Source organism: Spermophilus citellus (genome assembly GCF_964194105.1).
Source record: "Spermophilus citellus genome assembly, chromosome: 2".
NCBI lineage: Eukaryota > Metazoa > Chordata > Mammalia > Rodentia > Sciuridae > Spermophilus > Spermophilus citellus.
Window position 1 is genome coordinate 74,438,546 of NC_138183.1, and position 16,225 is coordinate 74,454,770.

Sequence of the window (16,225 nt, forward strand, 5' to 3'; positions counted from 1 at the left end):
CCCTACCAGTTCCCCTGGTCTTGCATCATCCCAGCCTTAAAGAGCAGAAGCAAGTGGTAACATTTATACACTTGACTCCCTTAATTATAAATCCAGTGTAATTGTGGGTCTCACATAGTTAGCCTGCATCTATGTAACACCAGGAAAACTGGGAAGAAGTTGCTGGCACATTGTCTTAATGAGTTGTGTTAACCACACCAAGTCTTTATTCTCAAAATTTATTTATACCTCATTGTTCTAAAACGGTTTTGAGATAGCTTGAAATTGCATGGTATACAGCAAAAGAAAATGAGTCATCAAATCTCAGTGAAGAAAAAAAAAGTGGAAAAATAAAATAAAATCACAAAGTCAATGTATACCAAGGGAGTGTGGGATTGGATACACTCTTTAGAGTTTGTCAAAAATTAGATTTTAAATGTCTAGTACCTGATCCGGAGAACTAAATCATCTATGAAATTTACCTGGTGCGTGTGACTTAAAAATATCACATTTGTTAAAATAAAGCATGTCCATTCCTTACAATGAAATTTAAGAAAATGAATCCCCAAATACCTGAATGTGGATAGTTTCTGTGTTGTCAAAATCTGTACTATAAAGTAACTATGGAATCAAAAGGCCCAGCTGTATCAAACTATTCTGTTAGAGGGATGGGTATCAAGGACTATATATCCTTCAGGCAATGATTTGCAAGTATTAGTTCTTACATCAGAGATTTAAGTATTGGATGTTAGTGAGTACAAAATAGGCTGAATTCCTGATGGGTATTTGCAAGTATACATATATATTTCAGATTGTGAACAGGCTCATATACTAACAACTGGATGAGCTGAGAGTAAGGTTGACATCTGTTTAAGAATGTTGAGATTTGCTCATTAGAAAACTTGTCGCTTGGCTTACTTAAACTTTCCTGTGGCAATGCAAAGGAGTATAAAATAAGTTCTCATGAGTAAAACCAATAATTCTACTCTTTTTCTTCTCTCCCCCAGAAACAGTCATAGATCTACATCAGCCAATTTGCTCCATAAGTTATGCCAGCACTGACAATCTTCAAATAAAGTATATGTTAGCAAATGTCTCGCAAAATTAAGAAAAAACTCTTAGTAAGCCAAACCTAAAAAGAAAGTTTCCCTTTCAGTACTGCAAACTGCATGAGAGGTTACAATTTCAAATGGGGCTGAAATGAACTAAAATGACAAGAAAGTTCAGGAATCAGCCTATTTTACAGTTAGAGGACAAGATAATAAGATCTTTGGTCAATGAACTGAGACAAACTATCTGAAACTGTTCTTCTCATAATAGAATCAACATACTTGCTCTAGGGGGTCTTCATCAGTTGGGCAGATGCATAAGGGAGGAATTCAACCAGCTCCAAAGAAATATGAAGTCACTACAGTACAGGGTGAAAAAAAGTGAGAATCACCCCCCGCCCCCACCTTTTAAAAGGCCATTGCTACTGGCCTTGAAGCTCATAGTCATCTTGAGTTTGGAATTGCTTTTCAGCTCATAAAACTTGGTCACAAAATTCTTTTTGTCAAGAATTGGAAGCCAAAGAAAGGCTGGGAAACATAGCCCTTAATTTGATGTCGTTCCTGACAGATTTCTTTAAACATGGAAAAATGACAAAATAGTCATTAATAGTTCTCTATAAAACTTGTGAAAAGCTAGGGTGGAATTGGGACCTGGGAAGGCCAAACACAGAACTGATGAAGAGGGAAAGTAGCTGCATTTAAGATGGCTTGGCTAGTGAGATTTTAAGCCAAACTCTTATTTTCTTTTTTTGTTATATAAGTAATAACTGTGTGGCCTGTTTATTAAATGAACTGAGCTCAGTGGGAACAAACACGAGTAGCTTTAAGGTTCTCTCACTCTTTCCCTTCCTCCCTTCCTCCTCCTTTCCATTCATCTGTCCTTCAGTCCTTCCTCCCTTCTCTTTGGGCTATCTCTGTCCTGTCCCTTGACTCTAGTTTGGGAATATTCCTGAATTTTCTAGTCTTTTTAGCTCATTCCAGTCCAATATGAAACTACAATTTCTCATCCAGGCCTGACCCCAAGACAGTGTCTGTATAATGTTTCCATTGCTAACTAGAATTTGGTGGTTTTTATTTTTACTCTTCAGTTTTTATTTAATTACTTTATTGAGGTAGGATGGACGTACAATTTGACATACAAAAACTGTACATAATTAATATACAATATAACTTGATGAACACACAATACAACCATGAATCCATTATAGTCAAGATCATAAACACAGATATCATCACCTCCAAAAGTTGTTTTCCCTTCCCTTTTTTTTCTTTTGTGGTAAAAGCTTTTAATATAATTAAATATATTATATATATAATATAATTTTAATATAATTAATATATTATATATAATAGCCAATTTTGAAATATACAATACCACTGTTCTGTACATTAGATCTCTGGAATCAAATCATCTTTCATGAGTGAAGGTTTGTGCCCTTGGAGTAACGGCCCTCCTCTCCCTGAATTCAGGAATTCCTTTTTTTTTTTTTTTGGTGGCACTCTCTCATTTTGCTAAAACACATCTTCTAGAAGCTTCCTAAGAAAGTGTTCATGGGAGGTAAAGATTTCAAGCCTTTTAATATCTAATCATGTCTCTATGCTACAACCACACTTGACTGATATTTTACCAGGCTATAAATCCTACCTACATTAAAAATAACTTCTCCAGAATTTTGAAGGCATTTTTCTTCTGCCTCTAGAACTGTAGGCGAAAAACCCAGTGCTACTGTGATTTCTGTCTTTTGTCTATGGTTAATTTTCTTTTTCTGGCCGTTTTTAGATTCTTTCTGTATTTATGGACTTAATATCTCACAATCATATAGCTTATTTGGGTTATTTTTAATTCATTGTGCTGGGAATTCAATAAGGATTTTCAGTTTGAAGACCAATATTATATCTCAGATAATTTCATACCTCCATTTTCTTTTTAAAAATTTTTAAAAATATTTATTTTTTAGTTATAGATGTACACAATATCTTTATTTTGTTTTACGTGGTGCTGAGGATTAAATCCAGTGCCTCATGCATGGTAGACAAGCTCTCTACCTCTGAGCCATAACCCCATCCCCACCTCCATTTTGTTTAAAAATCAATTTTAGAACTTTATTCTAAATGTTAGACCTCCGAGATTGAGCCTAACTTTCTTATCTTTTTATTCCTGACTTTCATCTTTCTTTTTCTAAGATATTATTTCTAATTTATCCTACAACCCTTCTACTGGATTCCAAAATATAATGTATACTATTTTTTTTGCTTCTGGAGAGCTCTTTTTCTCTGATTTGCATAGCATTCTCTTCTTGTTTTGTGCATGTAATATTTGATCTTATTTCTTTGAAGATGTTAATCAGTTTTTTTTAGCAGAGATTTTTTTCTGAACTTGTAGATTTTATGTTTCCTCCAAGCTTTTATCTTTTTTTAGATTCTCCCCCCCCCCCTTGTTTATAGCAGGTTTCCTCAAGTAGCTGTTGAACTTTGGGTATGCATTCATATCTAAGTGCAGTACTCTGAGAGGCCGGTTGGAAGAGCTGGTGGAGGTAGCACTTTCTGATTGGTGAACTTCACTATTGGATGAAGAGTTGCAGCAGTGAATAGTTTCCAAATGTCATTGTGAGGATATCTTTCATGTAAAGCCATTTGTTTTCTTTAGGAAATAATCTTTCAGTCCCTTTTCAGAAGTAGTGGGAAGAAGACAGAGGACCCCAGATTTCCAATTAAACCACTTCTTCACCTTGTGTTTTGGGGCTTGCACCCTCTATGTACTATCCACTTTCTATCAAGAATAAATCTTTCCTGCAAGGAACAGGTTAGGGTGGTTGACTGACTTCCATGGAGAGGAGTAGGACCCTGCCCAGACTTCCAGCTAATTTCCAGCTAGTACCCATGTACTTCCTACCTTCTTCCTAATTTGTTTTCAGTTTATTATCCACGTTTTTTGTCTTCCTAAAATATTTTGAAATCTTTCCTCTGCTTCCATCTCCTCTTGTGTTCTTGTGGGTTAGTAAATTTGGTTCTTTTTTTTACTGTTATGTTAGTAAAAATTTGTTAAGGAAAAAAGACAGATATGTGTGATCAATCTGTCAGGTTGAACTGGAAGTCTAGCTGAATAATTTTACTCTGTAATGGGCAAATCTTCTTAATGCACTCCCAGATGTGATAAAAATCTGTATATCTTTAAATAATCCTAAGAAATAAAGAATTAATTAGTATCATATTTTATGAATTCTGAAACAGAACTGAGTGAATCTAGGAAACCAAAAGCATCACCCTTTTCTCCAGCTAACACTTTTGGAATATATATATATATATATATATATATATATATATATATATATACTCTTGCCACTTAAGTATATTCCACATCAAGATGGCATACCTTTAAATAAAAACATTTTAAAATTAAAAACTCGGATTCTATTTTTGTCTGCATATGCCATGTGACTTTCCTGAGCACATGCAATTCAGGGTTTTTGTGATTTATTTTTAGAGGAGAACACTAAAGAATGGAACAACCACAGCTTGTTACTTTGGAACAATTCACACTGACTCATCTCTGCTCCTTGCGGAAATTACAGGTGAGTAGATGAAAGCAGAATTTATGGGCACATCAAGAGAAGACAGCCAGGCCATGCCTAGCAACAACGTATGCTTGGTGGCAGTCCTGCCTTTTAATTGCTAGAATTTGAGCATCGCATTGTTTTGAAGATAATGAAGTGTCTGTGTATAACCTTGGCCCTTGAATGGTGTTTTAATTATTTAAATAATTTTATTATTTTCTTATGCCTTCTGGTTCTAGAATAATGTTTATGGATCTCAATTTTGCGTATTAATTTGGGCTTTTCTAAGGGCAGTTTATTAACTTGAGCTGTAGCAACAGTTATTACGTCATAATCAACAGGCAGTTTTTGGCTGTTAGCTAGACTCAGGGCATGGTGTTAGATGAAACAGAAAATAATATCTGCCCTTGAAGAACCAGACAGAATATACCCATGGTTCTATTACTAAGTGGCCAGATGTTGTATGAAGCACTCTATATGGATGAATACATCTGTATACAACCCTCTGAGATATGTATTAATGTTCTCTATGCACAGATGGATGAACTCCTGCTCAGAGAGGTTAAATAATTTGTCCAGGTTTTCATGATTAGTAAGTAGAGCTGAGACTGGATTTAGGTTGACGATTCCAAATTTGTACCCAGCACACAGCAGGCACTCAGTAAATAATGTTGCTGATGTACTTATGACACTGCTGGTGGCCAAGGTAGTTTATGCCAGAGTCCTAATGAGTGACACTAAAAATAAATATTGCAGTTTTCAGAGGAAGCAAAGAAAGCCCAGGATTGGGTCATCTGGGAAGAGGCTTTTAAACTGGACTCTGGAGAGGAGACAAAATGGGGAAAGACTAAAGTGTCTGCCAGGGGGAGGAAATGAGATGGACAGGAGCAAGAGGACAGGAATGTCAATGGTGGGTGGATAAGAGGAAGCAGGAAATAGAAGAGTTCAATGGTGCAGAGGATTCTTTGCATGGTGGGAGGGTAGAGGAGCTGGGCAGATGGAATGGTTCAGATTGTGGAGGAGCTCAAATGTGCATCAAAGACTCAAAGATGGTTTTGAGACAGGTGGGTGAAATAATGAAAGTGGTATTTTTAAGCGAGATTAATCTAATGGCCAGGTATTAAAATAAATTACAGGGAAAAGAAAGAGACAGAAAGATTTTTGAAAGACTCCTATGATAGTAATAGAGACATTGTAAAAACAATTGTCCCTGTAGCTTCAACATTATAGTTGAAACAGAATGCTTCTTCTAGCACCTCTGATGAGGACTAGGTTCTTCAGTACAGCCTTGCTAGTAGCATTAGCTAAAAGACAATAAATAATACTGGCATGGCTACAGTTAAGAAGAACAGCAGTATGGCCACTGAGTACCATATGCCAGTCACCTGATTCATGTTATTGCGTACATTTCTTAAAATCCTGCACATCTGAAATTCCAGTGAAACTTACAATCCTCCTGCCTCAATCTGCCAAAACCCTCGCACTCAAGTTTTTATCACTATACTGTACTGTGTATTACCTAGAAGAGGATCATAATATATATATAGAGAGAGACTCAATCCTGAGGATGGTGATACAGTAGGAGATAGGAGGCAGACTGTGAGTAGATGAAAAAGAAGAAAGAGAAAGAAGAAATGGAGGGTAGGCATTTTAAAGAGTATTGGAATGTTTCTCTGGGATATGAGGCTGTTTCCTCCTTTGAGATAAAATGAGAGCAAAGAAGCTATGTCATTAGTAAAAATATAGACAAAGTGTACAAGCAAAAAGAAAAGCTGAGTAAGAAGTACGAAACACCCAAGTATTACCTGGGCAGTCTGGGAGTGGGGATGTGGAATGAAAGGAAGAAACTTTACTACTGACGGAATATGGTAAGTGCTGTTGTTCTTAAGTGGCCTGATGCATTGTGAGTGGTGTTTGTCAGACTGATTTTAATTTACATGTGTTTTTTAAAAACTCAGAAAACATACTCTTTGAAAAAGAAACATGCCTTCAGATTCTTTTCATGTGTGTTTCACAGATAAATTTGGGCAGCGGGCATTTGTGGGCAAAGTATGCATGGATTTGAATGATGCTGTTCCAGAATACAGGGAGACCACAGAGGAATCAATCAAGGAAACAGAGAGGTAACACATCCATTTGTCTTGATTTGTCTTTTGGATGAGTCCTCTGCTGCACTGATGGAGTTCAAGATGGAGAGAAGAAACCAGACACTTAAGGACCCAGTTGGGATCTGTGTGATCCCAGTTGGGGTCAGAATGTTCTGCTTAATGCAGTGTCCACAGCTAGCCCACAGTGAATCTGCTCAATTATTTAGTAATTCTTAATGATTTATAAAGAGCATTCCTCTGAAGTGCTACACTGTTCCCCATAGAAATCTCCACGAGGCATCTGTCTTAGGTCAACTGAGTGTGGCACAGACTGAGTGACTTGCCCACACTCACTGCATCAGTCAACCTCCCAATAGTATAATGAAATGCCAGGGATGATAAACTTAAAAAAAAAGGGGTTATCTGGGTTCAGTTTCTGGAGGTTCCAGTATCTGACCGAGTGGCTCCATGTCTTTGGGACTCTCATGAGGCAGCACATCCTGGCAGGGGTATGTGATGGAGAAAGTCACTTACCTCATGAGCCAGGAAGTAGTACCAGAAAGAGAAGACTGGCTGTAGTTCCACAATCCCTGCTCAGGGGCATGTCCCCAATGACCTGAGGACCTTCCTCAGGGTCCAACCTCCTCAAGGTTCCATCACTTCCCAACATTGCCACCCTGAGGACCAAGCTTTCAACATGTGGACCTTTGAGTGAGCTTCACCCAGACCATAGTAATCACATAGCTTTTAAGTGGCAGAGCCAACACTTAAAACCAGGGTCTATGACTCTGAATTTTGAGTTCTTTCTATGATGATGAGGATCCTACCTTGAATTCAATATAAAATAATAATAACAATAATAACAAAAACAGATGGCATGCAAGAGCATTTGCTAAGGTATGTAGATATTTAAAAATTTTGGTGTGAGGAATCATTTGTGGAATAAAATATTATACAGGAAGTTACAAAAATGAGTTATATTTCTAGACAAAACAACTTTGATTAAAAAAGTTATTTTAAAAAAATCAAAAGAATGTGTGTTCCATTGTACGAAACATGGAGAATCACTAAGTTCCACAACAAAAAAGAAAAATATTCTCCATGACTAAACCACTTAAAGTTGCCAATATACTTATCCCTTATATTCTTGTAGTATTTTTTCAAGTGTTCTATGCATCCCTCACTTTCATTTTGTCCTATCATAGAAAGAGAAAAGTAGTTCTTCTAGCTATATGGTGGAAACATTAAAATGAACTCGTGACATGATAAGTTATCTTCTGAAGGTGAAGTATAGACATATAGGCTGAAATACTGATTCCTCTTCCTTTCTTGGTTCCCCATCTGTGGGCTCACTGTATTACCTACAAAGGTTCTGAGGACCTTCAAGGGTGACACATAATCAAAACAGAGAACATAGAAGGTACCAAGGCCTTCTCTGCTGCTCTTCTGAGCATACAATAGGGTTCATCAGAGATTATGAACTTCAGAAATATCTCCACCTCAAATAATACGATAGCATATGCAGACAGAATCATAAAATTTAGATATGTACTAAGAAAATGAAAGCTTATGTCCACATAAAGACTCATATGCAAATATTCATAGCAATTTTATTCATAGAAGCCAAATATGAAGCAGATTTCACAATGCATCACCATCAGTCTAGCAGAGGACTTCAAACACCTCATCAATACCATGCACCAGTGTCAATCTAATTGAGTGAGTCCAGTGAGACACAGAACATTTCAGAATGCATAAAGTTAAGCAAGTTTTTACCTACAGATACTTAGCAAGGGATAATAGAAGCCTAGGATTCTTGATAAGCTGGTCCCCAAGGCTCAGGAGTAACCCAGAATGGGTGTCTTCATGTCTATATATGCCCCAAACTTCACTATAGCTGAGGGACTCTGATATTCTGCTCCGTCTGGGTTTTTATACCTGGGCGAAACTTGATGCACTGGGCTAAAGAACTCCAGGACATCCTGTCTAGAACAAAAAGGCACAGAGCCTATGTTTATCTCAGGATATAGAATTTTCAGTATATGCTTTCAACTATGACAACTACAAGCAAGAAAAGGGTAAGAGCCTGGTCACCAAGGCCATCTAGGAATTGTCATTCACCAGTCAAAATGTCCATCAGTTGGTGAGTGAGTAAATAAAATGTGGCATAAGATAGAATATTATTCAGCCATAAAAGGAATGAGGTACTGATATATGCTACATCCTGGGTGAACTTTAAATATATTATGCAAAGAGAAAGAACCAAACACAAAAGGCCACATAGTATTTGGTTTTATTTACGTGAAATGCATAGAAAATGCAAATCCATAGAGACAGAAAGTCTGAGGCTAGAGGTAGGAAAACCCACTAATTGCAAATGGGCCCAAGGAATCTAACTGGGGTGATGAGAATGTTTAAAAACTGGATTATGGCTGGATGTGGTGGCACACACCTGTAATCCCAGCAGTTTAGCAGGCTGAGGCAGGAGAATTGCAAATTCAAAGCCAATCTCAACAAAAGCAAGACGCTAAGCAAGTCAGGGAAACCCTGTCTCTAAAAAAAAAAAAATACAAAATAGATCTGGGAATGTGGCTCAGTGGTCAAGTGTCCTGAGTTCAGTCCCCAGTACCCCCCCACAAAGAAAACTGGATTATGATGATAGTTCCACAATTCAGTAAATGTACTAACATTATTGAACAGTGCACTTAAAACAGGTAAATTTTATGGTATGTAAATTATATTTTAGCAAAACAGCTTTTGAAAATAGAAATGTCTGTGAAATATGTATTTTCTAGCTCATATCCCTTAAAATAAGAGTTGAGCAGAAAGTGATTGGTTTTTTTTCCAAAGTAAACATATTTTTGAAAGGGTTGCTTCTAAATTCACAAGGAATAATTTCTTTTGCAAAGACTTTGAAGGCTTAAAGTAGAGCATATTTTCAGAGATCCCAGCCACACATGATTTTCTCCTGTGGTACAATAGCGCTTCTATGGAAGCTTTTAGCATCCTTCCTCTCTCACTTTTCTTCCCTAATTCCACACAGTTGAAGCAAAAATTTTTTTAAAAGACTGAGAATACAATCTGTAGATATATCTCAAGATGTGTCAACACACTCTGGAGTCTCCATATGATTTATAATAAAGTTGGATGACAAATTAATGCATTAGTTCCTCTTCCCATTTGCCAAGGTCTCTGTGTTGGTAACCTAACTAGATGAAACTGGCATATTCCTTAAAAAATTTTTCATGTCAACATTTGTCTATAAAGTTATGTTTTAAAGCCTCCGGGAACTTGCTGTAAGACCTCTAAGGTAAAATGAAGGATTTTTGTTAAAATTTACTGCTTTTCTATCCTGTATTATGGATTAGTGCTTCTCCTGAAGACTGGATTTGATTTTAAGTATGTGTGGCCTGCTCATTAGATTAGTTTTGGTTGTAAGTAATTTTATTGCTTGAGATCGTGGGTTTTTATCATTTCATCTCAATACAATTGAGAAATTCTACTGATCAAATAAGTATTTTTCTTGAATAATCTTCTGTAGCTTTTCCATAGTACCTTGAGTACTTGACAAGGAATTTCATCATATCATATTCAACATCAAAGAGACATAGAAGAAAATTCTTGGATATAAATCTTTACCCAAAAATAACCTATCCTGATGCAAGTTTTTAGAAGCCCAACTTTGTTTCCATTCCCTGGGCCTCTCTCACTTTCAGTGTGTCCCCTGAAAAGAAAGACAGGGGGTGCTGCAAACTCACAGAGGGGAGAAAGGTCCCACCTTCCCTTTAGCCCTGGGTGTATGCTCAACTCCTTTATTCATTGTTGTAAACCTTAATTCATGTTTTATTTGGAAGAAAAAGTATACCAGAAGAAAAGAAATTATAGCTAGTAAACTTTTCCAGCCAGAGCAGAAGGAGCCATTCCGTAGGCTTTATTTACACTTGTCACCATGTGTCCCATTCACTGCATGCTTTATAGCCACCTCTGGTCTATTTCTTACTCCAATATCCACTCTCCCCCAACAAGACTGTGCCCTTGGGAATAAGTGGTGATATCATGTGAGTGAGTAGCTTCTACTTTAGAGGAATTAGCAGTGGAGAATCCCATAGCTTCTAAATGCTTCCAGGTGCACAGGACGCCATGCTGGTAATATCCATGGAGCACAACATATTGCAATATTCCCCCACACAGAGTTGGAGCCGGTAGAACAGCTTGAGTGCTATGGGAATACTCATGAGCAGCCCAACTGATGCTAGATGATAACATCACATTTCCCTGTGATTTTGCCTCCCATCTTTGGCTGCAAATGAGAGAGCAGAGTAATTACTACTTATTAATCTTTAATTGGTGGTGGTGAAACATGTGCAGCATTAGAAATGTTTGCATGGAAATTAGGACATGTAAGTATCTTGTTTTCACCCTTTTAAAACATTTATTTGAAAATGCTTAAATTTTTCTAAATTCCCATTTGTTACTTCATTTCAGATTTGTGTCAGAAATGCTTCAAAGGAATGTAAGTAAAAATGTTCACAGCTTGAGTTTGAATTGCCTTTCTATTCATCTTTATTAAATTGTTTGATAGATTTTGGTCCATGTGCATTTGGTTTATTCCAAGCATAAAGAAGTATTTCCTTACAACCTTAAATTGTTGTCACAGAGGATCTGTCAATCCAACTCATTGAGGTCAAGCATTTTTAAGATTTTTAAATATTTTTTAAATTTTAAAACAGTTGACAAATGAAGACTGCACATATTTAAAGTGCACAATGTGATGGTTTGATATGTGCATACAATTGTTTAATGATGTTCACAATCAAATTAATTAACACATCCATTATCACCTGACCTGTACGGTAGATCCAAGAAACTGTTCATCTTATAACTGAAAATTTGTACCCTTTGAACTCTATCTCCTGCTTCTGGATATATATGTAAAGGAACTATAATCAGTATGTTAAAGAGATATCTGTACCCCCATTTTATTACAGTGTTATTCACTATAGTCAAGATACAGAAAGAACCTAAGTGTCCATGGATCAATGAGTGTATAAAAAATGCAATACGACTTATATGTGTGTATGCACACACACATACACACACACACACACATACTATATTCAGTGATTAAAAAGTAAAATAATTCTGCCATTTGGTTCAGAATAGATACATATGTAGAATGTTATATTAAGTGGAATGTGGCAGACCCAGAAAGATAGATACCACATGAACTCGTTTATTTGTGAAATCCAAGAAGTTGAATTCTTAGAAACAAAATTTGGGAATTTTTTTTTTTGCTTTTTACTGAAGGCTTATGCAACACTGCTTAACACTGTGTTTTGTTTAAGACACAATTTTGAAATCAGAATCTGTTAACTGATTTTAGTGGGTTTGATTGATCGCTATTCAGATATGTGAAAATTGTGACGTTTGCTTCATTCTTACAATTGCATGTACTTTTCTTGGCTCCCAAAGCCCTTGCGTGCAACAGAAAAACTACATTTAGTAAGCTGGGTAAATTCTATCCTATGACCCCTAAGCTTTTAGTGGATCTCAAGTATGAAAATCTCAGTCACTGCTCAGTGGAGAGTCACCATCTCAAGGCAACTTTCCCATTCTTGGTGGTTTTCCTTCTTCTCTGGGACCTTTCACTTTCACAGGACTGGTCTCTCAAAATGGGGGAGAGGATTTCATGATACGGGCAGATGAGTAGAACCTAGAAGCTATGGGACTGTTTGGTGGCTACCTCACCACTGCTTCTGGTCACTTGCACACCCTGGTCTGGTCTAAAAAGCAACCATTGTTCAGCCCCAGTGCCCTGGCCACTGCTCCTTCTCTGTGTGACCAGTCAGCGAGACACCCCCTTTGCAGTGCCCTGGCCTTGGTGAACCTAGGCAGACAATGCTACTTCCTGCCTCTACCGCAGCAGGTCGGTTCGTGGCTCCAGGGGATAATTTCTTAGACTGGCAAGCCTGGCCCTTCCCTTACCGTCTTTTATGATCTCAATGGAACACACAGGATTCCTCAGAGTTTCTTCCAATTTAACCTTGGGAGTCTTAGGTGGAACTTTGTAGATCCTTATCCCCACCAACCCTCTATGAGTGCTTCTCTCTCTCCCAGCCTTTTTCTTCTGGTGGCACCAGGGCTGCTCCTGCAGAGAATAGTTCTCAGGGAGCTTGGAGGCAGCACATTCCTCAAGATGTAGAAAGAGGAATAGGCTGGGGGCACACTTGCCATCTCCCCAGTACTCTCCTTTAAAGAACTTCTCTTTCTGCCTCCAATGCTCTTCATAAAGGTCATTCACTCTAGACTTCATCTTTGCACATTGATGTGAGGAAAGGAGAAGAGAGAGGAGGGGAAGAGATGGGAGGGGAGAAGAGGAGTGTCTGTCATTTGGGACAGAGTCCTCTTCTTCTGAACTTGGTGCTGAAGAGCATCCTGTAGTCTCAATGGTGAGATGTTTCCATGAAACCCAGCGCCTCCACCAACTTTTAGAATCAGGGTCTGTCCTCAAAAATGAAGTCAAGTCACCTTGCTATCAAATATGCATTTTCAAATATGCTACATGTTTATAATATCCATATTTTCCTTATCAATGTTTTTTTGTCATTTCCAGTATGTTAGAGTGAAGCCCGTAGTGACACCACGTTTTTCCCTTTCCTGCTCTGAGACTTTGATGGGTGAACTTGGCAACATCGCTAAAACCCATGATTTGCACATTCAGGTAGGTATCTTCTGTTTGTGCCTCTGTCCTGACCAGCAAGATTTTTCAGTACTCTTTAACTAAGAACAGAGTAGGGAAGAAGAGCATGAGAAGATGACTAACATTAAACAGGGATGAGAGGTGGGAGGGACAGGGAGAGAGAAGGGAAATTGCTTGGAAATGGAAGGAGACCCTTAGGGTTATACAAAATTACATACAAGAGGAAGTGAGGGGAAAGGGAAAAATAATACAAGGGGGATAAATGAATTACAGTAGAGGGGGTAGAGAGAGAAGAGGGAAGGGGAGGGGAGGGGAGGGGGGATAGTAGAGGATAGGAAAGGCAGCAGAATACAACAGACATGAGTATGTCAATATGTAAATCAGTGGAAGTGTAACTGATGTGACTCTGCAATCTGTATACGGGGTAAAAATGGGAGTTAATAACCCACTTGAATCAAAGTGTGAAATATGATATATCAAGAACTATGTAATGTTTTGAACAACCAATTAAAAAAAAGATTTTTCAGTACTCTAAATCATAATTTCCATTTTTTTTTCTACTGAGATCTCCTAGAGTCAAGTCATATCAGGGCAGGAAATGCCCTTACAGAATGTCACCTAATCCACTTCTTTAATTTTGCAAGTAAGAAGCCTGAAGTTCCTTTTATTCCCAATGTTCTTCCATCAGTCTTCAAGAGACAAACACATCTTGATAAGGACGATCAATGACAAACTGGTTACTTATTCTCTGTAGAATACACAAAATTTAATGCCTTTATTTCCTACTTCTCTTTTATTTGATACTTTCTCAGTGTTCCATATCTTCATTCTTGGAGGAACCAGCTATTATTTGAAAACCAAAAAGAACCTAATTTCCACTTTACAAAAATGCATTTAAAAGCCCTTTTGTTTTTAGTTTCTAATTTAAAATCAGGAACAAAAAAAAAAGTATATCTTACTTTGTCATTAAGTTGTTGCAATTTAGGAATAACACTTTTAAAACATAACAGCTGGGTTAAAATTGGGAGCTTCCCCTTCCCCCATTCAGACTTAATTACACGCTACACTAAAATTTCTCCTCTTAAGAATTGACTATCTTATAGGAAAGGTCAAGTTGGGCAAAGGCAATACATTGATTCTTTTTTCTTTTTTTTTTTTTTTACATTTTTTTTATTGGTTGTTCACAACATTACAAAGCTCTTGACATATTATATTTCATACATTAGATTGACATGGGTTATGAACTCCCAATTTTACCCCAAATGCAGATTGCAGAATCACGTCAGTTACACATCCACAATTTTACATAATGCCATATTAGTGACTGTTGTATTCTGCTACCTTTCCTATCCCCTACTATCCCCCCTCCCCTCCCCTCCCATCTTCTCTCTCTACCCCATCTACTGTAATTCATTTCTCTCTTTGTTTATTTTCCCATTCCCCTCACAACCTCTTATATGTAATTTTGTTTAGCAATGAGTGTCTCCCTTCATTTCCATGCAATTTCCCTTTTCTCTCCCTTTCCCTCCCATCTCAAGTCTCTGTTTAATGTTACTCTTTTCTTCCTACTCTTCCTCCCTGCTCTGTTCATACTTGTTCTCATTATATCAAAGAAGACATTTGGTATCTGTTTTTTAGGGTTTGGCTAGCTTCACTAAGCATAATCTGCTCTAATGCCATCCATTTCCCTGAAAATTCTATGATTTTGTCATTTTTTATTGCTGCATAGTACTCCATTGTGTATAGATGCCACATTTTTTTTATCCATTCGTCTATTGAAGGGCATCTGGGTTGGTTCCACAGTCTAGCTATTGTGAATTGTGCTGCTATGAACATCGATGTGGCAGTGTCCCTGTAGCATGCTCTTTTAAGGTCTTCAGGGAATAGTCCGAGAAGGGCAATAGCAGGGTCAAATGGTGCTTCCATTCCCAGCTTTCCCAGGAATCTCCAAACTGCTTTCCAAATTGGCCGCACCAATTTGCAGTCCCACCAGCAATGTACAAGTGTACCCTTTTCTCCACATCCTCGCCAGCACTTGTTGTTGTTTGAATTCATAGTGGCTGCCAATCTTACTGGAGTGAGATGGTATCTTAGGGTGGTTTTGATTTGCATTTCTCTGACTGCTAGAGATGGAGAGCATTTTTTCATGTACTTGTTGATTGATTGTATATCCTCCTCTGAGAAGTGTCTGTTCAGGTCCTTGGCCCATTTGTTGATTGGGTTATTTGTTATCTTATTGTCTAGTTTTTTGAGTTCTTTGTATACTCTGGATATTAGGGCTCTATCTGAAGTGTGAGGAGTAAAAATTCGTTCCCAGGATGTAGGCTCCCTATTTACCTCTCTTATTGTTTCTTTTGCTGAAAAAAAACTTTTCAGTTTAAGAAAGTCCCATTTGTTGATTCTAGTTGTTAACTCTTGTGCTATGGGTGTCCTATTAAGGAATTTGGAGCCCGACCCCACAATCTGTAGATCTGAGCCAACTTTATCTTCTATCAGACGCAGAGTTTCTGATTTGATATCAAGCTCCTTGATCCATTTTGAGTTAACTTTTGTGCATGGCGAGAGAAAGGGATTCAGTTTCATTTTGTTGCATATGGATTTCCAGTTTTCCCAACACCATTTGTTGAAGATGCTATCCTTCCTCCATTGCATGCTTATAGCCCCTTTATCAAATATAAGATAGTTGTAACTTTGTGGGTTAGTCTCTGTGTCCTCTATTTTATACCATTGGTCCACCCGCCTGTTTTGGTACCAGTACCATGCTGTTTTTGTCACTATTGCTCTGTAATATAGTTTGAAATCTGGTATCGCTATACCGCCTGATTCACTCTTTCTGCTTAGAATTGCTTTTGCTAT

At 37.6% G+C, this 16,225-nt stretch overlaps 1 protein-coding gene across 1 annotated transcript in view; it reads left to right on the top strand.

Moving 5' to 3' along the window:
- GDA (guanine deaminase) overlaps nucleotides 1-16,225 on the top strand; it is a gene marked incomplete at its 5' end in the record, with an annotated part of 105,919 nt that overhangs the window by 60,319 nt on the left and 29,375 nt on the right. Inside the window, 4 exons of the mRNA XM_081281696.1 lie at nucleotides 4,513-4,600; nucleotides 6,600-6,705; nucleotides 11,155-11,182; nucleotides 13,283-13,390. Coding sequence (XP_081137822.1) covers nucleotides 4,513-4,600; nucleotides 6,600-6,705; nucleotides 11,155-11,182; nucleotides 13,283-13,390 — 330 coding nt within the window. The remainder of the gene's footprint in view (nucleotides 1-4,512; nucleotides 4,601-6,599; nucleotides 6,706-11,154; nucleotides 11,183-13,282; nucleotides 13,391-16,225) is intronic.